General features: G+C 59.7%; 2 protein-coding genes across 2 annotated transcripts in view; one reads left to right on the top strand and one right to left on the bottom strand.

The window, feature by feature from the left end:
- The window catches only part of CDH23 (cadherin related 23), a 224,650-nt gene that overhangs the window by 12,764 nt on the left and 188,543 nt on the right, over positions 1-23,343 (bottom strand). Inside the window, exons 37-47 of the mRNA XM_067299722.1 lie at positions 11,353-11,574; positions 11,151-11,270; positions 8,388-8,568; positions 6,339-6,472; positions 5,495-5,704; positions 5,076-5,183; positions 4,011-4,113; positions 3,164-3,289; positions 2,850-3,053; positions 1,733-2,191; positions 617-733 (exon numbers count right to left, since the gene is read on the bottom strand). Of these exons, the coding sequence (XP_067155823.1) occupies positions 617-733; positions 1,733-2,191; positions 2,850-3,053; positions 3,164-3,289; positions 4,011-4,113; positions 5,076-5,183; positions 5,495-5,704; positions 6,339-6,472; positions 8,388-8,568; positions 11,151-11,270; positions 11,353-11,574 (1,984 nt within the window). The remainder of the gene's footprint in view (positions 1-616; positions 734-1,732; positions 2,192-2,849; positions 3,054-3,163; positions 3,290-4,010; positions 4,114-5,075; positions 5,184-5,494; positions 5,705-6,338; positions 6,473-8,387; positions 8,569-11,150; positions 11,271-11,352; positions 11,575-23,343) is intronic.
- VSIR (V-set immunoregulatory receptor) lies at positions 13,280-22,496 on the top strand. The gene is made up of 7 exons (XM_067299720.1): positions 13,280-13,408; positions 17,674-18,129; positions 18,753-18,800; positions 19,189-19,296; positions 19,855-19,882; positions 20,193-20,380; positions 20,713-22,496. Exons 1-7 carry the CDS (start codon positions 13,333-13,335, stop codon positions 20,748-20,750), a joined length of 942 nt encoding a protein of 313 aa, XP_067155821.1. The 5' UTR covers positions 13,280-13,332; the 3' UTR covers positions 20,751-22,496.

Genomic DNA, 23,343 nt, shown 5'->3' with positions numbered 1-23,343 from the left:
TGCGAGGTGGACACCAGGGGGAAGAGGAGAGGAAGAAGACAAAGGAGAAAGAGAAGGGAGGGAAAGAAGGGAGAAGAGAGGGTTGTGAAGATGGAAGCATGAAACTCCCAGAAAGCCAATAGAACTGAGCTGGTTCACCACAAAACCAGCAAAAAACCAGCAAAAATTCAGCAAAGCCCCTGGGCCCTGAGCTGGCTGTGTGACAGTCTCACCTACTCCAGACCTACCCCTGTCCTGCAAGTGCCTTAGCGTGCACACCGGCTGTCCCCTGGCACCTGGCAAACCCTGTGCTCACACTACATGCCTAGGCACACTGCCTTACTGTCGGCAAACGCCCCGTCTAATGCACCCCACCTCCTGAGAGCTAGAACAGGCCAGGTCACAGACATGCATTTACCAGGAGCAGGGTTGGCAAGACGTCATGGGGGCAGATATCGCTGGCATATCTGGGCCAGCCAGTAAAGGAGGGCCAAAGAGGAGAAGCAGAACTGGCTGGGAGCCGGCTAAATGATCTGGAGCTGTAACTCTGCCTGGGAAAGGCTGCGTGTACCCCAGGCGGCTGCCAGCCCCGATTCCTCACTCGCTGGCCTGCTCTGAAGCGCAAGACCACACTTACCATTGGGCATGCTGACCGAGTGGTCAAGGACCTCGCTGGCGTTGTCATGCACGGAGATGGTGACCTCGTAGGTGGCCACTAGCTCCCGGTTGAGGGGGGTTTTGACTTTCACAGCTCCTGGGAATCCCAAAAAGATTTGGTTACACGTTGTACCTGTGCGTCCTGCCAGGGACCCAAGGCAGAGAGGTCTGCACCAGCTGGTTACTGCGCTTGCTCTCCTGCCTCTCCCCAAAAGCTCAATGGGAAAAACAACTGGCAGCTAAGGGGGGGAGGAATTTCTTTGCCTCCTGTCTCCTGCCTTCCTGCCTGCTCCTCTTTGCCCAGCTAATTGGGTCTTATGCTGCCTCAGCCAGGGTAGGGGCTGGGTTGTGCAGAGGGAGAGGAATACCGGGGTTGGGAGCAATTTCTGGTGCTTCCCGGAGTGATCCCCATCCACATTAGCTCAGGTTCTCGATGTCTTTCTTTTAAGAGTCTTGTCCATGCAGACAAGGGAGTTTTTCTTTCCCAAATCAGCTCTATGCTTCCAAAACACGTGGGCTTCAGAGCAGGTGCTTCCTAGGGCCGAGGCGCTCCCTCGGCCCTGCAGAGCAGCGTGGGACGCAGAGAAACACCACGTCCTCCTCTCCCCGTGGCAGAGACCGCCCCGCACCACTTACCCCTGCAGGCCACCCCCAGCGAGGCACGCCGGGGGTGCCTGCACTCAGTCTGCGAAGGCTGCAGAGCCACCGCGCGCCCAGCGGGCGCCGAGGGGGGCGGCCGGGAGCGGAGGCGATGGGATGGGCATGAGTGAGATGGGGGCAGACCACGGATGGCGCGGACAAGAGACACGGGCAGGACTTGCACAGACACAGAGACAAACCTGGCAGGCCGAGAGCCGGAAAGAAAAGAAAAGGGTTAGTTAAGTCAGTCAGCCAACGGCACTGCCAGAGCACAGCAGAGAGAGAGAACAAGGCAGCGTGAGAGACGGACACTGGCAGAGAGAAGAGCGCGGAGGCAGGAGGGGAGCGTCACCTCCCCTCCATGTGTCTTGGACACCTACCTCGAGGCAGAGAAGAAGAGGAGCAGAAGAGAGGAGAGGAAGCCGCGCCGCCCACACCGCCCCTCCTGCTCTCCTACCTGTCTTAAAATCCACCGCAAACACTCCTTGCTGGTCCGGCACCAGCGCGTCTGTGTCGTCGCGGGCCACGATCTCCAGGAGGTAGTACTCTAGGCGAGGGTTGAGGTCTCTGTCGACAGCGGTCATCTCGGCCACCACAGTGCCGGGGGCGGCTGACTCGGGTACGCTGACCGTCTGGATGGGGTTGATGAACTCGGGCCGGCAGTCGTTCACGTCGTCGATGAAGAGGCTGACGGTGGCCGTGCCCGAGAGCGCTGGCGTGCCTTGGTCCACAGCCACCACCGTCAGCCGGTAGGCATCCCGCTCCTCCCGGTCGATGGTGATGTTGGCCACGCGGATCACCCCCGAGGCGGTGTCAATCATGAACCTGTCCTGGCCCCCGCCCTCAATACGGTAATCCAGCTGCTTGTTGAGGCCACTGTCGGCGTCAGTTGCCGTCACCCGGAGGACAGAAAAGCCTGGAAGAGGGGACACAGCCCTCTAAAGGGAGGGTAGCTGGAGCCAACCTGAGTCCCAGAGCACTGGCTAAGCAATCTGAGATTTCTTTTGGCAAAGCCCAGCTCTGCCTGGCTCTGAACATGTTGCAAACAGGGTGAGCAGGCTTGGAGAGACTCCAGTAGCTGCAGGCTTTATTCCTGTGCTCAGTGCAGAGAGCAGCAGGCAGACAGGAAGACACCTGGCACTCTCACTTGGGTGGAAAAGGGGTAATTCCTGCACCACGCTGAGGCCTTTGCTTGGGCGCATGCTGGGAGCCACACGGATGCTCAGGCTTTGCATGTCAAACTGTGTCGGGATGTGCTGGGTACCGCTGCCAGGCTGCGGTGGCACGTTTTAAGGGGTGTACATTGAGTGGTCTACAGCGATGGCCAGGGCTCCCCTGGGATCTTTCAGAGAGCCTGCTCTATCAACGAATGAAGTACTTGACTGCCCTGTCTTTACCTGGGATTTCCCAGATACTGTTAAGCCCAGGGCAACTTGAGCAGCCCCAATTCCCAGATTTTCCCTTCAACCACATTCTGGCCAGGTCTGAAGGATCTTCCTCGCCCTGGTGCATGTAGGGTTGCCCAGCGCCCATGGTGGGACCCAGCTGCCCTGCGCGGTCGGACCTGTCCTGACCTGGGGGGCTGTTCTCCCGCAGCCGCGCTGTCACGGACGCTGGGTGGAAGATGGGGCGGTTGTCGTTTTCATCCAGGATGGTCACCCTGAGACTCGCCGTGCTGTTCAGCCCTCCCACATCACTAGCCACCAGGGTAAACTCCAGGTGAGGGTTCGGTAAGGCCTCGCGGTCTATCACCCTGCCGGACTTGACTGAAACAGCACCTAGAGGAGATCGAGAAGCTGGGTGACAGACCCCACCACGTGCACTGTGGCATTGGCACGGTAGCCCTGCAGCTCTGGGTTGGGGTGGGAGGCCCACAGAGCCACGTCACCTGTCCTGTTGTTGATAACAAAGAGGTCTGGGGATGCTTCCAGGAGCTGGTATGTCACCACAGCGTTGCTTCCCTGGTCGCCGTCCAGAGCCAGGATGGGCCCGTTGAGCACCGTGATGGGAGTCCCTGAATGGGATGACAAGGCTTAGCAAGGGGCGGCCGCCCCTGTGGAGCCCCCCACGCCCCCCCTCTCGCCCCGGTGACGCATGAGGGACAGCAATGGATGGATGGAGGAGGCAAACAGAGCGAGGCCTCGCGGGTGCGAGGCAGCGCAGGGCGGCTGCTGCAGCCTTGGCAGACTGACTCGCGAGGCCCAGGCGGAGGAGGCGTAGCGTCCGGCTAAAAACAAACAGACACATCTGTCAGACAAGCTGCCCCCAGTGCCGTGGCATGCAAGGGCTTCACGGGTGGTGGGGTTTGCTGCTAGACTCCCCCATACACATGCACGTGTGCATGGAGACCTTGCTGAGAAACCTCTGCGTGTTTGAGATCCAACCTGGTCTTTTCAAAATGCCCAAAGCCTTTGCCTGTGAGTAGTTACCAGCCTCTGAAGCTGGGTATGAAGATATCTGAGGTCTGAGAGCAGGGAGCAATTTAAGTGGCAGGAGGGAAAAAAAAGGAGGAATATTCCTAGCTCTTTGGCTGAGCCGCCCTGGCAGTTGGCAGGACCCCCTCCTAGGCAGCACCCCTTCCCACTGGCCTGCAGCGTTTCACTGCTCAAAGGCACCGTCAGAGCTCAGCCGATGGCGGCTCCTCCAGCACAGCCTGGGAGACACCTCCCCTCGTCTGGCCCCAAAGAGAGTCTCTAGGAGGCCAGAGACACATAAGGAAGTGAGGAGAGACCTACCTGGGGGCGAGTTCTCCATCACCTCGGCCTGGTAGGAGCTCTGAGTGAAGAGGGGGTGGTTATCGTTCTCGTCCGCTATTGAAATGACCAGCAGGTCAAAATCCTGAAGGTGTGTGAAGGAAAACAAGGACAAGAGGGCAATGACTGCAACGTCCTTTCCCCAGCTCACGTCCCACCTCTACCGCGTCCAGTTCAGCACCGGGCATACCTGGAGCCCCGTGCAACCACAATACTCTGCTCCCAAGAGAACCTTGGAGGATCAGTAAGGCTCCTAACCCTATGGCTGGGCTTCCCTTCCCAGTCCACACCCCAAAGGGTGACGCATGGGAGATCCTGGCAGGGCCAAAGGATGCTACAATATCAATGTAGTCATCCAGCTCTCCGGGCTCAATTCTGGCCTACCTTCCATGATGCCATGGCTACTGCTGTCTCCTGGAGTCCTGCCTCCAAGTCTGACTTGTGTTACTGACACCATGCAGAGTACTAGACATGAGCTGACAGTGCCAGGGCAGGCAGCAGATCAGTTAGAGATGCACTCCTGAATTTTCTCTGTAGGGAGCTGCAGGACATAACTGCTAGCTGCCAGTCCCCAGGGAGTTTTGCCTGCTACAGAAGAACCTAGTCAGGGAGGACATGGGAGCTGCCTGAGAACCATGGCATGGGCACCTTGCTGCCTGCCTGCTGCTCCCTGCTTGGATCCAGGAGAGTAGTCCTGGTCTCGCAGCTAGAAGGTGGTCCAACTCCACCCCACCAATCACCCTGTGCCACTCAGCAGTGAATCCGCTGAGCCTGGGGCCTGAGCCAGAGCATGGCCACACAGTACAGCATGAAACATTGAATTTGCCCTGAAGTCTAGTGGTGCAGTTCTCTGGATTTAGTCCTGGTGGCTGGGTTTGCAGCCCTTTCCTTGTGACCCCTAGATGCTTTCAGGGCATGAGGCTGCTATTAGAAATGCTGTACGTAAATACACCATCTGTTTTCTGGCCGTGGCAGGAGCCTCTTCTCCCGCCCGCCCTGCCTCCAGACTCCTGCTCCACTGGGAAGTCCCAGCACGTCCATAATTACCCGCCTGGCATTGCGAATGTTCTCGGGGTTGTCCTTCACTGTGATGGTGAGCCTGTACTCGGCCACCCGCTCCCTGTCCAAGGGGCGGTTTACATAGATGATGCCAGTCTGCCAAGAGAAAAGGGAGGAGATGCATTAAATGGAAGTGAGGTGCACTTCCTCCTGGGTGTCCTACTGGTGCCGTGCCTTCCTCCTTTTCCCACTATCCTACCCCCATTTCCACCCAGGTTAGGCAAAGCCGCACTAGGCCAGCATTTGCAAACTCCACGTATGCAAGGCAGCATGCAAAACACGTGCATGTGTGGGTCGGTGCCTGCGGGTGAAGATGGGTGCTGAGCCCACATGCAGCGACTGTCCTCCACCTCCCAGCTTCCCTAGACTCCGGCACGCAGGAGAGCCCCGAGCCGCAGCTGACGTACAGTGCTGTTGATGTAAAAGGCTTTCTCCGAGTTGCCAGAGGTGATGTCGAAGGTCAGGAGAGCGTTCGGCCCCTTGTCCGCATCCCGGGCTAGGATGCGGGTGACGAAGCTGGAGACAGGGGCATTCTCGCTGAGGGTGAGATTCATCGGGAGGTTGAGGAGCACGGGGTCGTTATCGTTAATATCCAGCACACGCACGCCCACCAGGATCTGGCAGGGAGAGAAACAATCTGGGATCTGGCGGGCAACATGTATTTCCATCCCTCCCACTCTTTTCCTGTGCAAGAGCTGGACTTCTTCCCGCAAGCCGGCTTAGCCAGAGCCCCACAGACCCGTACTTCTGCCGTGCAGCTCCCCACCTCCTGCCAGCCTCTTCCCCCACAACGAGAGGAAAACCCAATGCTGATACATGTGAAATGGTAAAAAAAAACCGGACTGTCCGGCGGGCGGGCTAATCTGCCCTCACCCTCTTGTTTCATGTTGCAGCCCACCACCTTCTGCCAGGCTCTCTGGGCTGGGACCTCCCCGGTGCTGCTGCCTGCTTATGCTCACTGCCCTGGCGTGTTTTACACCAGTACAAACACGGTCGGCACTGCTTCTCCCCCATTTTAATGGTCCCTCCTGAAAAGCCCTGCTGAAAGCTCTGCTCTTCTCCCCACACCCCTCTCCTGCTCCTGGTTGCTGCCTGAGGAGGGGAGGGGAAGAGAAGGAAGACGAGGAGAGGAGAGCTGAGGCAGAGGAGACCCAGAGGCAAGGGAAGGAGGCTGAGAACAGGGATGGTGGCCTCCTCCCGCCAGTGGTCATCCGCTCTCCCTGAGCCCCCGTGCTGCCCTGCGGGCCTCACCGTGGAGCTGAGCGGAGGCACCCCCCTGTCGCGGGCAGCGATGGTGAGGTTGTAGAAGGGGATGTTCTCGCGGTCCAGCTCGGCGTCCTTCCGCACGCGCAGCTCCCCTTCCACGGGCGAGATCACAAACTCCCCTGCCGGAGCGGAGAGAGCGGGCCGATCGCTGGCACCGTGCTGTGCCATGGGACGCCTGCCCTCCCTCTTCCCAAGGGGATGCAGCGTTTCAGAGCGAGAGGCAACAGCCGCCGCGGCGCTGAGTTTGGTGGCCTTGGGGACTACAGCCCCCAAAGCCTCTTATTGCACCCAGGGTCTTTCCCAAGGGCTGATTTTCCCATGGGTACCAGTGGGAGTAGGGTTGGTTGGTTGAACGGCCAAAGAAGAGGTGTCTGGACTCCTTGGTCTGGCCTTTCTGAAGCGCGGCTGACGCCAGCCTTGCCAGCACTCCCCAGGCCCTGGGAACTGCCCAGGTTGCATGGCACCAGCTCCTCATGCAGCCAAGGGACTGTGTCCAGGTTGTTCGGGAAACGCTTTGCAACTCGGGTCAGCTGGTAGACGGGACGGGGCTTTGCCTTCCAGAAACCCTTGGCTGAAGTCACCGTGGCTGTGGAGGCCACCCGTCCGCTGAAGGACAGCTGCACGCAACGTCCCAGCAGCTGCAGCACGCTGGGGACGCCCGGGGCTGCTTTGCCATCTGCTCTGGGGCACCGAGGGGCGTTTGTGGGGCTGCTTTCCCTCGGGGGTGCAGCGAGAGCTTTGCCATGAGTTACAGAGAAACTCAGCCCCTAAACTGCAGGGAGGGGGGAAAACTCCCTTGTCCCTCAGTGGCTCTTAGAGGCTGAGAGAGGCTGAGCCTGCGGGCCGGCAAAACATCTGCCTGCGGCGCCTGCACAGGGATTCATCTGCCTGGGGAACTGAGAGGCAGTGATTTCTGGAGGCGATCAGCGAAACAGAGCCTGCCGGGCTATCTCCTGGGGGAGCCAAGCCCTGCCAGTCCTTGGGGCAGCGAGGGGACGGGGCTGAGCATTTGCATTTCTCAGTTTCTCTTTCGGCTTTATTTTTTTGCCTTTATTTTTAAACAGATTCCTCCACCCCACCCCTGCAGGCCTCTCCTTTGTACTCGTGGTTTAACTTGTGCAAGTCCCAGGCCCCCCTTGCCGGCCACTAACAGGTTAAAGTTTCCTGTTGCTCAAAACAGGATTTCCTGGTGTCGAAACCTTGAATTTGCAGAAGCAAACATTTGGGAGGATGGCTTTTCTGAAACGCTTCCTCCAGGGCTCCTAAGCCATTGCAGGCTTTTCCACCCACCCCCTCCCCTGCCTAATGGCAAATTCGTGCTTGGGGGAAAACAAACAAACAAACAAACAAAAAATTGAAGGCGAGCACGTCTTCTGCCCGAGAGTGGGCAGGGACCCAGGCTCCTTTAAGGGGCAGAGAGGTGGGAATGGAGATGTGACACCGACTCTGGTGAGAAATACGGGGAACGCAACCCACGCCTGCTCTGCTCTGCGGCGGGGCTGTGCGCTGCCGGCGCGCAGGTCTCGCCGTCCCCCCGTCCCCCGCGCAGCCGCCAGCGGAGCGGAGACGGTGCGTGGGTGTGCGTCGCTGCACCCAGCGGCGTGGGGCACGCAGGCGTGCGGAGATGAAACCGCGTGGGCACGCGTCAGGTATTTATGGGCATCTCTGCGCCCTCAAGGAGAGGCTGGGGCAGCATCACAACAGCCCGGTCCTGTCTCTGCAGAGCCAGGCTAACCTACTTTGGGACCGATGGGGCCAGGGCGTCCAAAAAGCAGCACTGCCAGGGCTAGAGCTGTACTGGAGCTGTACATGGGCAGGGCAGCCCTTGAAGAGTGGTTCATATGGCCAAGAAAAGGTGGCTGCAACCACCTGGATCCTCAAAGCAAGCAGTAGAAACAGCGGGCAGCAGGGCATGGCCTATCTGACAACTCTTTTGCTCCCTAAATCACTCTGTGGACAAGAAAGATGCGAGGGCATGCATGCATCTGTGCAACCCCGGGGAGACCCAGCCACCAATGGTGAGTCTCAGCTCACCGAGAGGGTCCCCATCGATGATGCTGTACTCCACTTGCCCGTTGGGCCCCGAGTCCCCGTCGTGGGCCAGGAAGGTCCACACGCGTGGGCCTGGCTGCCCTTCCGTGATGTCGAAGGGTCCCTCGTAGGGCCGCGGAAAGGTGGGCTGGTTGTCGTTGATGTCATTGAGGTTTACCAACACCTGCAGGCAAGGCCCAGAGAGTAGGGAAAAAATGAACGGAGAAGGCTGGAAACAGTGACCAGCCTTGTGTTGATCTCAGGCCATGAGCACGGAAAGACAAGGACAGCAGTGAGGCAGAGCCCGCAGGGAGAGTTACCTTTTGTTAGACCAACCCATGCTTTTAGGATAAAGAGATAAGCCTTTGAATCATATTCCTGATCACACTTGTCCTATGGTGACTGTCCCTGAAACTGTGAAAATTCAACCACACATAGGTGTAGCCCTTTTAAAGCAGATACCTCTGGGCCACTCACCATGATGAAGAAGTCAAAGCAAAAGCCAAATGTTCCCCACATTCACAGACTGATGTCAAATTTCGCAAACTGTCATGCAATTTGCAGAAAGTCCCCAAATCTTCTCCAAAACTGGAGGAGAAGGTGAGCAGAGAAGAATCCCAAATTGCTTGGATAGCTCAAATTGCAGAAAAGCACTGGGCCACCAAAGACATGAGTTCAGAGAGACCAGTTCTCTGCAGTAAGCTGCAGAGAGCTGCTTTGCAACGCTTGCTTGCTCTTATTGCTCATGGATGCATCCAGGGCTTCATTTCTAATGCTGAGCAATCTTTAAAACATTTGCAGCTTGCGTGCTTATTGAAACACAAAATACCACCAAAACAGCTGGAACTTCTCCCCTCTTAGCATGTTTAGCATGACTAGAAATGATAGCTAGGAGTCAGCTATCCTACAGATCTCGAAATGGGAAAGCATCAACAAAGACCCTCCACTTCAAGTGGACAAGGGGCATCAGGACAACCCGCCTGAACAATTTTACGACAACGTAGACAACGGTACGACAAGGGGAGCACAGCCGCCGGGGCTGTGAGCGAAGCTGGAGTTCCAACGAACTCAGGTCTGCGAGTGTCTGACCTTATAACTGAGTCACAGTAAATAGGAGATACACTCACTAGACTGTGCTGCAAAGCGAGTTAACCCCTCACTAGACTTCATAGTGCGCTGCAGAGTGTCCCTGCCTGAGGAGGAGACTCTCTGGTGGCTAATAATAGGTTGAGCTTATGGAGCACTGACAGACTCTCTTTCCTCCACCTAGCACCTCTCTCTTCTACCTGGCCACAGAGGTGGCACGGACAGTTACGGGAAAGATACTGAAAATGAGGAGTTTTCCAACCTCCGGGATAAAAGCATAGCAAAAGCCATCAGATGGACATCTGACATTGGCTTAATCCAATCTTTAAAGAAAAGTATATCTGAGTTTCTGCTCAGTTTCTTAGCAGTGGAGAAAACAAACCCTGGCAGGCCTTATCAGGGTGATGGATCACTTGGAATCTTAAATAATTATTAAGTCTTCTCCTAAAAGTTATGTTTTCATATTGTGTTGGCAGAAACTCCATGGCCTGTGTAGGGATGGTGTTTTTTATCCCTTCTTCTACCTTTAGTGCTTGTTACTGAAGGGGTTTCCATGTTCCTTGTCTTCCTCCTGGCCAAAAGAAGAGAAAGGTCTGCCTTTGCCTGCAGCAGGCTAACAGCTGCCCCTTTCCATGAAGACAGTTAAACCCCAGGTTTTGGGGTTTCCGCTGTAGTTTGCCTGGGTCAGGAAGGAATCTGCAGCGATATCAGATTTACACGTTTGAGGGCTTCTCATCTACCCAAGCAGCATGGAGCACAGGGCTGTGAGTCTCCCAGGCATAGATTTTATCCACAGAAGTCTCTCACACTGATATCGCTTTTCTCTGCACACAAGAACTTATCTTCTTTTGGAGGACTAGAAAATGCTTGACTCAGTATCTGGGTGAAACACAATGGCCCATGATAAGAAGCCAGAGGAAAAGATCTAACTGGTCCCTTCCACCTGCAAACTCTGAAATCATCCTTGACATGGGCAACATCTGTTATATGACTTACTGATTTTTGGTTTAGGTCCCCAAAATAATTAGTGCATTCAAATCCCATAAAACATTGGCTTTGGAGCTGCTACTACACTGCCCACCACACTTTGAACAGAGCACTTAGTTCAGGTCACTACAGTGCAGCGGAGATGGAAGTGCTGTAGAGAAAAGTAAAGAATGACTGGAGGTTTTAAATAGCCTCCATACACCCTTGTATGGAAGATGGACAAAAAAGACATTTAAAAAGCAGACAAATAATCTGTGAATTTTAAAAAAAAGGATTAGGCAGAAATTAATGCTATAGAAATGCTGTATTATTTACTGTCCCTTCAGGCAAGAAGAACTGAGAAGACAAGGAGAAGCTGTAAGGCAACTTAAATGAAATTCAGGGACGTTCTTCTGTTTGCAGCACCAAGTAATTGGGCTAACTAACCATCAGGTTAATCAGGTGAAATGATATAAAAACAGATTTTTGCATAGCAGCCAGTCAATGCCAACCAATGCTTCTGTGTTTTGCAACCCTGCCCCGGGTGACGGAGAAGGGCTGTAGCAACCAGGCAACACGGCTGCAGCTGGGAAAAGCAGCCGGTGACCCCTGGGAAAGAGATGTGAAACTGTTCTCCAGAGGCGGAACTCCAAGACCCCAGAGACGTCACCGTGTCGCAACCCCTCCAGCCAGGCACTGCCGGCAGCTCCCTACCGTGGCGGTGGACGTCAGCCGGCGCGAGAGGATGGGGCACTGGTCCGTGGCGGTGACGATCAAAGTGTATCGCCCGTGGCTGATCTCGTAGTCCAGCTCCTTCACAGTGCGAATCTGCCCCTGAAATGGGAGGGCAGCACGGAGGGGGTGAGGGGGACACGTGGTGGGGCCAGGCAGGACCGGCGCCGGCGTCCTTACTGACCGTGGCGCTGTCGATGTGGAAGGTGCCCAAGATGTTGCCTTCGGTGATGGCGTAGGCGACGGTGCCGTTGGGCCCCTCGTCCTGGTCGCGGGCCTGCACGGTGACGAGGGTGGCGTTGAGCGTGGCGGGACCCTCGTCCAGCGTGACCTCGTAGAGCGGCTGCTGGAAGGCGGGAGCGTTGTCGTTCTCGTCCAGGACCGTGACGTGCACCGTGGTCGTCGCCTGCAGGAAAAGGAGACGCCGCGCATTGGGAACAGGCCAAGGGACACAAGCAGGACACACAAAATGTTGCCGTGACATGAAGTGAGCCGTGGCTCTGGGCACGTTTCCAATGCAAGGCACCTCCTGTTAGCACTTGGGTACAGCAACGGGCTTACAGAGGTTATTGATGTTCCCAAGCAAACCATGGCTCCACGGGGTCGATCTCCTTTTTGCCCTGTTTTTACCATTGCAGGTAATATCAGCGAGAACTCTATGGCACACAGAAAACCAGTGATTTAACCACATTGTGTCTTACTCCCTTAGGAAGAGGCCTTTGCGAGTCCTTACCTTAACATCGGAGATGCCTTGGCCATCATTACTGAGGGCAGCAATGTGGTAGGACAGAAAATAAATGGAGATACTGCCACGGTGGCTCAGAGGAAGACTAAAAATGGGCATCTTGGGCAACTGACCCACCCTCTCCTGGGTCTCATGATCCAGCTGCTAAACCACATGTTGCCACTTTTCAGGCACAGCCTGTATCCCTCCTTTTCCAGCTTTAAATAGCCACGTTCATGTACTTGGATGTGCTTAGTGAATGGTGCCTTCTGGTCACATCACCATGGGGAAGACCAGGAGACAGGGACGTGGCAGGACCATGCTGTCGTGACCGTGTCGCTCAGGCAGTGTCCAGGGATATTCTTGGAGGAGGGACGCAGCAGGATGGCTGAGGTCTCTGCCCTGCAGACACCGGCCCTTCCCACGCATCCCAGCAGGGTGGAGCTGGGGTATCACTCTGCTTTGATGCCAGCTACAGAAAAGCAAAAATCCCTCTGGACATCACGTCTAAATTTTCCCCAGTCAGAAGTTTCTTCCTGCCTGACAAGGGTTATATTTTTCACGAGAGCTTCACAGAAATGTTTGCAGTAAAATACCGCAAGCCACACACTAATTAGCTACTTTTCTGTATCACTACATGCTCACGAATTCAGAGCAGGTTAGCAGCAGAGTTTCATGTGGTTTGCAAACCTTCACATGACTTGGGGCTCTACTTTCCAGGGAACACGAGTTTATGTGCACATTTTGAAACATGGGGGCCCTCCGCTGCACCTGCCACGCTCTGAGCTTCTAGCTCTCTTTCTGAGCCTGCCGAACTCAAAATGAAAGTCTGGGAGAAAAGTGGTCACCTCGCAAAATTGCATGAGTCAGAGCCAGATATTTTCTTGGCTTTTCCGGGGCTGTGAACCCGAAGCCTAAAGCCTGAGCGATGGTCGGGAACTTGGCAGAAAACCAGGTTCACCTGTAACGGTGTGCGAGCCGGGCGAGGGAGCATCAGAGCATTTGGTGGCCCTGCAGACAGACAGCCCTCCTCATCGAAGGGCTGAGCAGCAGGACGCGCTGCCCGCAGCCGCAAACGCGACGCGCACGGGCGGCGCTGGAAGAGGAGGCAGCGCACCGGCAGCCCCGTCTCCGCTGCACCCTTGCCGTGCGGAGCCCTGGGGGCATGCCGGACCGCGGCCCCCACTCGCCCGCTGCCTGCAGAACAGCTGCTCCAGATTGGAGAACAGCTGCTCCAGATGTGCAAGGCCCTGCCGGCCAGGGCAGCCCCCGGCTCCTTCCTCCCTCTCACCTCCTGGGGGTGCTCGCAGGTCTCTCGGCGGCTCGCAGCATCTCAATGAAATTTCCTGTGTGCGCCGGGCTGACGGCGGCTGCGGGGCTGCTCAGAGCGAGCGGGAGGCTCGGCGGAGGCGAAATCGCCGGCGAGGGCGAGCGCCGGGGATGGAGGGGGCCCGTGGGCCCGGCCGGCGCCCGGCCCCGCGGCTGCTCGCCGCGCTCTGCCTGCTCGCTGCCCACGGTAAGCGCCAGCTTTATTCCCCCTCCTTCCCGCGGCTCACGCGCTGCCCTCGCCCCGCGGCGGCTGCACGAGGCGCCCGGGGGGGACTCGCTCGCTCACCTCCCCGCCGGCGCTGGGGTTTCGGACGGGGGGAACCGAGGCGGCGGCGGCGGCGGCAGCGTTCGCAGCACTTCACGCACTGTCCACGGAGCAAAGGGGCCGCGGGGGAGCTGCTGCGGCTGAAAACTCTCTTGTCCTGTGATTAGATTTTCCCTCCTGCTCCCTCGGCTTTGAGCTCGTTTGCGCGGCAGGAAAGCGACCCCCCGCTCGCCCGCCGCTCGGCGCCCCGCGACGCAGCCGGGAGAGGAGAGCTACCGCGTTCCCAGCTGACATCTCCCCCCCAGCCCTGCGGGGAAAGGAGCCTTTCATCGGCGAGGGGGCTCGTCCCCCCGCGGAAAGGGCCCGTTCTGGGGGCTCCGAGGATGCTCAGCTCGGCTGCCTTCCCCGAGGGAGCTGGGAGCCGGCCGGGCGGCTGCTCCGTGCGCGGGTCTGCGCCGGGCAAGCAGAGTTTCTCTAACACGGGCTCTGGGGCCGGCTGGTGAAAGAGGGTCAGCGGCAACTGAAAGCGCCGCTTGCCCATGGGTGACGGGTGAGAAGATGAGGCTGGGAAGGAGCGTGGGGAGAGGACACGCATCCCATCGGGCTTAGCTACCCCCGGCTGCTGGCGTTAGCACCTCCAGGATTTCTGCCAGCGGGAAAAGCCCCAGCCCAGGTGCAACGCCGGCTGCCCGCTTCACCCCCACGCATCTGCCCCGCCGTGCTTAGAAACAGGAGAAAAGGCACATTTGTTTTTCGCACTCGACCGCGGCTTTCCTGCCGGCCGGCGCTCGGGGTGGGGGACGGCCAGATCTGGCAGCTGCCGGCCGTGCCGGGAAGGCAGAGCGGGGCTGAGCCTGGGCTTGGGGGGGGGGAGAAGAAATGCTTGCAGGGCTGCACGCTCCGACGCTCCGCCAAGCTTCCCGCGGTGCCGTCGCCCTGCCCCGGCTCCCTGCCCGGGAGCGCAGCCCACGGCCGTGCGGGCTGGGGGACAGCAGGTCCCTGGGCGGGCCGGGGTACGGGTCTGCCGACCTTTCCGGGACCGCCCGCCCTCCCCAGCATCGCCGGAGCTTGGATTGGAGCAGGCACCATGGCCAAAAGGTCGCTAAAAAGCGGCACAGTCAGGAGAAAAGCATTTAGCGAATCCAGCCTAACTTCCCCCAAATGATTCCAATTAAAAAACAAAAACAAGCCCCTAACTAAGCCCATCCCATTAAATTGCAACCCGCTACGCTCACTTCTGTCAAATTCCAAGTGGCCTTTTGCTCCCATAGGTATTTTAATCTCCTTAGGAAACTTCCAAAAGCCAAAGCCATCTGCAAACAAAATGTTTCCGAAACTCCCTTTGGGCAGCCCGAAGCAGGAGCAGATGCGGCAAGTGCCTGAGCTCAGGCACCGGCGCGCTGCCTCGCACCGGCGACCGTGCCGGGGGAGCAGCATCTCGCCCCATACTGCTCCTGCAGTTCGACTGCTGCGTCCGGCATTTAGCTCCGCTGACCGAAAGACGTCGTTTACGGGTTTGGCCGGAGCCGGGTGAATTCCTGGTGGGGCCGAGGGGGCGTTCAGGGGGTCTAAAATCCCCTTCCGGCTTTCGCCCCGGCCCGCAGAGAAGACCAGGCGCTCCAAACGGGACGTTGCAGCGCTGACGCAAGCCCCCGCGGGGGGATGAGCTTGGAGGGCACAGGCTTTCACTTTGGATTTTCCTTGGAAAGCCAAGCCAGGCTGGTGAAGCGGCTGAAGAAACAGGCAGCGCTCAGCAGCAGCTACCCGGAGCAGCTCCCGAGCCTCCCGGCATGTCTGGAAAACTCAGCATGGGGGACCTTAACACAGGCCCGGGAGAGGCTTTTGTTCACCCACCCAGAATTCAGCATGAAATCCAGCTTTATTTAAGCAGTTGGCCAGCAAAACCCACGATCGCTATCAGCTCCTGGGCTTTATCCCTTCTCTTGTTTTCTCTTCATTTTGTCTTGAAAGAAATCTCCCAAGTTTCAAGCTCAGCAGCGGCACCGTCGCCAGAGATGTGCCGGCGCTCCCCTGGCGGCTGAGCCGGAGGAGCTGCGGCTCCCGGGCCGAGGCGCCAGAGAGGACGGCCGGCACTTTGGGCACCCGCTGGACACCTCCCTGCCCCTCCCAGACGGCGATGACGGCTGCCCTCGCCCTCAGCCAGGCGGCGAAGAAGGGCAGCCGAGCGGAGGCGCGCATCTGGCCGGCACGGCTGCTCCGGCGCTTGCCAACTGCGCCGACTTCGAAGCGGGAGGTCTGACGGGGACGGGACCGAGCCAAAGCCACTGGCCAGGCATCAAAGGTGCCCGCAGCCTCTGGGGATCGCAGCAGGGCCGAGCTGCGGCCGTGCGTCAAGACGGGGCGATCCGGCTCCTGCAGGCACACCTTCGCCTTGCTGATTTTCCTGCTTGCAGGGTCAAAAGGAGAAGAAACCTGGTCCTTCATAGGGGCCGGGCAAAGGATGCTCGCCGGGATGCGGGGTGACGGGAACCACTGCACTGCTGTACGCTCCCTGCCTGTACGCCTTCATCTAAGAGAGAGCCCGAGGACCGGGACTGAATATCCATGCGCTTTAGCACGGATTGCAAAGAAGCGAAGGGAAGACACTTGCTCCGGGCAGCATCTGGCAACGAGCGCAGCTATAAAGGTGGCTCTGTAACGCTTGGGGGAGAGAGCGCTTCGCCACGCGCCGTCTCCCCCAGCGGCCTTTCTCCCGGGTGATTTGCTCCTCCGCTTGATGGCTGTTGGAAGCATTCCCTGCAGCTTGGAAAAAAAAGAAGGGAACCCTCCCGTCTCCGCAAGGGACCCCCGTCTCCACGGGACCTGACGGCGCTGCGAGGTGGGGCCGTGCCGGGCGGGCGGCGATGGCCACGACTGCGCCTGTCCCCATGGGTGGGCGCAGCACAAAGCCTCCCAGAGACGCGCTTGCAAGGTGCTGGAAGCGCCGTTTCCTCCAATAGAGCCCTGGCTTCCCTTCGCCGGGCTCCCGGGGGACCCCCCGGCGATGGGGCACTTCCCCTTGCGGCAGGTAGCCATAAACACGTCCCAGATGCCTTTTGTGCTTGGCTCGCCGCAAATGAGGGCGGAGAAGCAACCGGGCCGGGGCAGGTGCCCCCACCAGCATCCCCCCACCCGGGGTGACGGCGGCGGCTCTGCACGGCCAAGGATGCTCCGGGGGAGCACGGCGCGGGCGCAGGGTCCCGGCTCGGCCGGCGGGCTGCTCCCCTCCCCGCCCTTGATCGACACCTACTAGATATAGCAAGTGAAAAACCTCAAAGCAAAGCCGCAGTGGAGCTGATGGAACAACAGGATGTTACCAAAATAAGAGAACATCTTGTCCTAATAATACCATCTTCTCTGTAGCAAACCAAGCCCGGGAACCTCCTTTTCTCAACACCATCAGCAAAGCAGCGCCGGGTTTCCTTCTTTTTCAGCCTTCGGCGGTGATGCAAGGAGGAGCAGAGGAGCTAGAGCACTTCTGCAAACGCGAGGCAACGGTGGGGCCAAAGGACCGGGGAGCAGGACGCGCCGGGCTTTGCCCTTTCCTCTCGCCGGGCCCCGCTCCCCTTCCACGCCAGCACCTCCGGCACGCACGGGGCCGGTGGCAGCGGCGGCGCCCCTTGCCTTTGCTCCGTGCCCCTGCGCCTCGGCGCCGCGGGCGCATCGCAGCGAGGGTGCGCTTTCCGAAACCGCCCGCGGCCCGGCCCCGAGCAGCTGCTCGCAAACAGGCCGCGGCAGCCAGTTCCCCCTTTGCCTGCCGGGCGGCTGCAAAACAAGCCGCCGCCGCCACCACCGCCGCGTGCCGGCAGGGTGGGACCCGCTCCCCACCTCGTCTCGCGGGGCGCCCGCTCCTCCTCTCGGCTCGGCTCGCTTTGCTTTTTTTTTCTAATTTATTTATTATCTTTCTTTCCTTTCTGCAAGCAGCGCTCGAGGTGAGTCGCGGGGAAGGAGGAGCTGGTGCAGCGGCGCGGCGAAAGTTCTGCAGCCGGCTCGGAGGCGCCTGCGTTTCCTCCTCCGCGAGCCGCGTCCCCCCCCTCGTCGCGGGGCCGCGGCTCCGCTCTCGCCTCTCCCTTCGCACGCCGGGCAGCGGGACGGTGCCGGCCCGCTCCGCCCGCCGGGCTCTCCGGCTTCCTCGAGCCGGCTCGGCGTGCCCTCTGACCCGCCTCGGTTTCCCTCTGTCCCGGCAGGGAAGGCGGCGGCGTTCCTGGTCATCGCGCCGTACTCGCTCTGCGTCTGCCCGGAGGGGCAGAACGTCACGCTGACCTGCCGGATCACCGGGCCGCTCGCCGACCACCACGACCTGGTCTTCAAGACCTGGTACTTCAGCAGCAGCGGTGACCAGAGCTGCTCCGACAAGAGGCACATCCGCAACGTCACCGAGAAGGAGCTGCACCACGAGCCGGCGAAGCATCACGGGCCGCCGGCCAACGCCACCGGCAGATCCCCCCACGGCTGGCCGGCGAGCCACCGCGGCGTGGAGTTTCTCCCCGACCACCACGGCGCCTTCCACCTCGTGGTGACGAACCTGACGCTGGGGGACAGCGGGAACTACTGCTGCTACGCGGTGGAGGCCCGCCGCGAGCACGGCAAGCCGCACACGCTGCAGGTGGCCCACGGCGTCGTGGAGCTGCAGATCCGGCAGGGTGAGCCGAGGGCCCTTTGCAGGGGACAGGGCGCGCCGAAGCTCGAAGGCCCCGTGGTCTCCAAGAGGCAGGGAGCAGCAGATGCCGGAGGCCACAGTTGAGGCCAACGGGAAATAAATAAATAGATAAATACGCCGGAAAATTGCTTCGCTCCATGTGCACATAATAAAACCGGCGTTACATAGTTTCGCTGATCTTCTCCAACCTCTTTCTGGAGAAGAGGAAAACAAAACCCCCGGCGTTAACAAAAAAAAAGCCCGCACTGGGGCCAAGAAGGAGCGTGAGGCATTGCAGGCCTTGCTTCGGGTGCAAAGGTTGCAGTTAGTCAGGGAGCGGGGACAGCTCGCGGGCGCGGGGAGCCGGGCAGGGGCGCCAGGGCTGCTGCGGGTGCACGGGCCCGGGGAGCTGCCGCGAGAGCCTCCCCTCCCTTCCCCTCCGCGGAGCAAGGCCGCGCTCGCGAGCCCCGTCGGGAGCACAACCACCCCCCTGCCCCGGGGAGACTAAAGGAGCGTCAAGGCAGAAACCACAGCCTAATAGTCCCGCGGTTAAACGCTTGCTTTTGGGGCCCTCTGGGCTGGTGCAGCCCCACGACAGCTCACCAGCTCTTCCCTTCACCTCCGCAGGCAGAGGAGCGCTTCAGAACTGCACCTTTCACACCGCCACCAGCAAAGGTAAGGAAAGGGGGGAAAGCCTCCCGCTCATGCACCGCTCGCCATCCCGGTCCGTACGCTTTCCCAGGGACGGGCGTGCGCTGCAAATGTGCAGTTTTCCAATTGCAACGACTGCACCCGGGATGCTCGGGAGGTGCTGGGAGGCATGCGGCCGCCCCGCGGGGTGCTCGCCACCGGCAGTGGGGCGCCCGGGCCGTCGCCTCCGGCGGGCTGCACGGCTTTGCAAAGCGAGGGTCGCAGAGCCGCCGAGCCCAGCGCAGCCGCGGGAAGCTTCCCGCAAACACCGCTTTCCCGCGCAAGGAAACCCTCCTGCCCCGAGAGCGCCGACGGGCCGCGGGTCTCCGCACGCGGCCCGCTCCAGCCCTGCCTTCTCCCCCCCCCCTTGCAGATATCACGGCCGCCGCGCTGGCGACGGGGGCCTGCATCGTGGGCATCCTCTGCCTGCCCCTCATCCTGCTCCTCATCTACAAGCAGAGACAAGCGGTCAGCAACCGGCGTACGTACCCCCCCCCCCCCCCCCCCCCCGCTGCGGCATCTCGTGCTCGTGCAGAACCAGGCGGGGACGAACCCCCAAAGTGAAGTGCATTGGCTTTCCAGCGAAGACACCACTGCGCAGTCCGGTGGCTGCCCACGGCCCAGGCACCGTGCCGGGGCTCTCCCTGCCTCCCGCCTTTCCTCGGAGGGAAGCAAACGGGGCCTGGCAAGCAGCCGGCGCTCCAGATCCTATCTTTTTCCTTTCCCCCCCCCCCCCCCACATGAATTGGCAGTTTCCATTCATCTCATCCAAACTGCCTGAATCATGGCCTTAAGAGAGCAAAAAAAACAACAAAAAAAACAAAAGGAACTAGTTGCTTAGGAAAACAAAAACAAACGAATCCACTTGCAGGGAAAAGGAAAGGGCCGCTCGGACTTAACCCCTTGCATGCCGGCACCGCTCGGGGGCCGCCGGGTTCGGAGGGGACACGGCGGGAAGGTCGTTCCCGAGCTCGGTGCAGACCCAATGGGCGCGCTGAGCACTGAGCACCCTAACGTGGCCTTTTCGCTCTCTTTGCAGGCGCGCACGAGCTCGTACGGATGGAGAGGTGAGGAAATTCCCACGCCCTGCCACCCTCCCCGCTCCCGCAGCCGCGGCCCCCAGGCCCCCGCCAGGGCTGTCGCCCCCATCCCCTCCCTCCGGAGCCGCCGCGCTCTCAGCGAAACCCCTGCCACAAAGAGGCTCCCGAAATAAAAAATGCAAACGAGCGGCGGCCGGGAGGTTACTGGTGCGCGGTAACCTCAACCGGCAGCTGGTGCCTCCGACCTTAAAAAAAAAGCATCTTTCAGAGCGGGGCAGGGACCAGAAAGGAGCATCCCAGCCTCACCCCCCCCCCCAACCTCTCCTCTCTCCCACAGCAGCGCCCAAGGCATCGAAAACCCCGTCTTCGAGGCTGTGCCCACCGCCAGCGCCGAGACGTGGCCCCGGGCGCCGCTCGCCTACGTGGCCACCCGGCAGGCGTCCGAGTCCGGCCGGCACCTGCTCTCCGAACCCAGCACCCCGCTGTCGCCGCCGGGCCCCGGCGACTGCTTCTTCCCCACGCTGGGTGAGTGCCCGCGGGAGGCAGAGCCGAGGGGGGAAAAAGGGAAAGAGGCAAAAATAAAATAAAAAAGGGTCAGCTGGGAAGGGTGGGTAAATATTCCCTGGAAACCTTGCATTAGGTGCAACCTCACAGTCCGGGACTTTGGAGGCGGGAAGGGCTCAAGGCTCCGCTCGCTGCAGCCAACAAAAGCCCAGCTTGGCTCTTTCCCCGCCGGCACTGGGGGGGGACGTCGCAGACGGGCTGGCGGTTTGCAAGATGTTTCCTCTCCAGCCCACGAGGCCCCACCGTTTTCCAGGCGCCCGTCCGCTTAACCGCTGCCATCTGCCCTTTTCCAGATCCCGTTCCCGACTCCCCAAACGCCCTGAAGGCCTAGGGCCACCGGGGCCGAATGCCGCCGCCGCAGGGCCGCCGCGCCACATCACCAAGAAAGGCCTTAGAAAGGCACCCGAAGCGCAGGATCCCTGCTAGCGGCCCTGCCCCGAGGACGCAAGCGAACCTCTCTCGCTTGGGTTTCGACGCCTGCCGCCTGTCTCTGCGGACACGAGCACGCGTGAGTGTGCACGCACAGGCGCACGCACGCACAGGCGCACGCCTACGGCTGCGTGCACGGACGTCGGCTCCGCACTTTTCCACGGACTGTGCCCTCAACGACGCGTGCGGTGTTTCCAGCCTGTGCCTAAATCCCGGAGGACGTACAACAGCCAGCAGCCCCTGGCCCCAGCGCCCGAGGAGCTGCTGCCGCCAACGGGAAGACGGGCCTAATTCAGGAGGTTTGGGGGCTCGGCCGTGACCGCGAGCTGCCGCCGGTCCTGCCGGAGGCGTCTCTCGCCGGCGCGCATTAACTATTGGCACCAGCAAACCTTTCCAAGGATTTAACTTATTATTTGGGTTTAACCTGTGCAACATTAACCTGCTTCTACGTCTTTGACTGGCCGGCTGCATGCTCCTTTCCGGAGCGTGTGGCGACGTACTTTTTTATCCACCTCTGACTGCGGGACAAAGCAGGCTTTCTGGCCAGCGTTCTGCTAACTTCTTTTCTTTCTGCAAAACAGGAAGGGGAAAGGTCCCCTCCCACCGAAGGATTCCTCCTCCCCTACCAGGGCTTGGATGCTGCCAAGGACTTCGGAGGCTGCCGCGTTTTCGGCTGGTCCCAGCAGCGCACGTGCGGGGAGGAGAGTTATTCCCGCTGCTCAGCTTGAGATCAGGCATTTCGTCTCCAGCAGAATTTATTTGGCTGTTGGTTTGATTATCAGTGCTGATTAAAAAAGAGGCTTACGGGTTTCTTTAATGTGTACAAATTAGAAACTTTACCTAAAGGATGTCAGAAGACTTTTCTGCACCCTCCCGGTGCATTTGCACAGTTGTCGCTACTGAGCCACTCACTGCACCAGTTTCCGATGCCGGTCCTGCGCCTCGGAGGCCGCGGGCTCGCTCGCCTCCCCGGGGATCCAGCTGCTGGGCCAGCTGTGGCTGAACTCCCCGGCTATCGCCCCATCTGGAGATAAGCACCGCGCCGCCCCGCTCCTCCAAACACACAACGAGATAAAACTTTGTGGTAGAAATAGTTACTCAAAGGGGATTTTTTGTTCTTGCTCTAAAGAGAAAAAAAAAAACAAACCCCGCTGCCAATAGACTTTAACATCAACGTTAGTCATAGCAGAATAACGTCGGAGCCAAGCAAAAGCCGTAGCCGGCAGCCTGCTGGCATCCCAGGTTGCACCGTGCTTTTCGACGGCATGCGGCTTGAGGAAACGCGGAGCTCGGAGCCGAGCCGGGAGATCAGAAAAGCAGACCGGAAGGGCCAGCATGCAGCCCTTTTCCCATCAGGAAGAACAGATCTCGGCCACTCTTTTCAGTTTTTATGCAAGGAGAAAATCCCTCTTAACTGCACCCTAAAGGCTCCTCCGGGGCGTTTCTTGGAGACGCGCTTCTCGCCGGCGGGCTGGAGAGGCCGGGACGAAGCGACCCAACGTAGCATTTACAGCGCCTTCTCGCCCGGCATTGCTCTGGGCTCTCTGTGCACTCCCAGCCGCTTTGAACTCCTCTCCAAATTGTCGTGCCTTTGTCTGTTTATAACCGCATTGTTTGACGACGGAATAAAGTTTTATTGGGAATAGGATCCGCTTGGTGCTGCGAGCGAGAAGGGGCTCGTAGACGCGTGCCAGCAAAAGGGGCCGCGGCGCGCAAGCTCCGGGGCAGCATCGGCAGGGCTGGGCCGGGGGGCGCCGGGGACCGGGAGCGGAGCAGCCACGGCCCCCACAGTGGGAGGTTTCCCAGGAATGGCTTTCCGTAGGCAAAATCCCTCCTTGCCCTGGCGGCACCTGGGCCGCAGAGGCCCCGCAGCCCTGCCACTTGGTCCCGCGGGGAAGAGGCAGCTTCCGCTCTGCCGTTTCCTCTTGCATTTTTTTGTTGCTGTGGTGTTTCTCCCCTACCCTCGCGCACGGCTTTTTCTTTTCTTTTTTTTTGCATATTGCCTTTCCTGTTTGCAGGCTCCCGTTGTTACATAACGCCCCACCTGAGCCGCTGCCGCCGCTGCCCTCGGCGTGCCGCCACTGCCCGCGGGAAAGGGGCCCAGCGGGACGCCCCCGTGCGCCTCCCTCGGCAGGGCGTCCTTTGCGCCCTCCTCTTCTCCCTCACCCCTGCTCCCATGGCCCTCCGTCCCCTCTCCCGGCCCGGCGTGCGCCTGCCCCAGTGCCGGCCGGACGCATGCCGGCAAACGAACCGCCCCGGGAAGCAGAGGCAAAGCTACACGTATTGATGCGGTGACCTGGAAAAACCAGGATGGGGCCATTTTCAGCTGCTTTTGGCACGTGCTGTGCTTGGACCGAGCAGCGGCGGCACTTGTCGGCCAAGGAAATTGTGCAACAGCGCGGGCGCGCTTCGGCGGAGAGGCACGAAAAGAGAAAAAGGGAGCAAGCGGATTTTCGCGAGCACGCACCCAAGGGGCCACCCCGAGCGCGTGGACG

Source organism: Apteryx mantelli, chromosome 7 (assembly GCF_036417845.1).
Source record: "Apteryx mantelli isolate bAptMan1 chromosome 7, bAptMan1.hap1, whole genome shotgun sequence".
NCBI lineage: Eukaryota > Metazoa > Chordata > Aves > Apterygiformes > Apterygidae > Apteryx > Apteryx mantelli.
Note: the sequence above shows the minus strand (reverse complement) of the source record. Positions and strands in the feature narration are given on the sequence as shown.

Bases quoted from the DNA above. Each gene is read 5' to 3' on its own strand.
- VSIR (XM_067299720.1), top strand. From the start codon at position 13,333: ATGGAGGGGGCCCGTGGGCCCGGCCGGCGCCCGGCCCCGCGGCTGCTC. The intron at 18,130-18,752 runs GTGAGCCGAGGG...TCACCTCCGCAG, and splicing joins GGAGCTGCAGATCCGGCAGG to GCAGAGGAGCGCTTCAGAAC. The intron at 19,883-20,192 runs GTGAGGAAATTC...TCTCTCCCACAG, and splicing joins GAGCTCGTACGGATGGAGAG to CAGCGCCCAAGGCATCGAAA.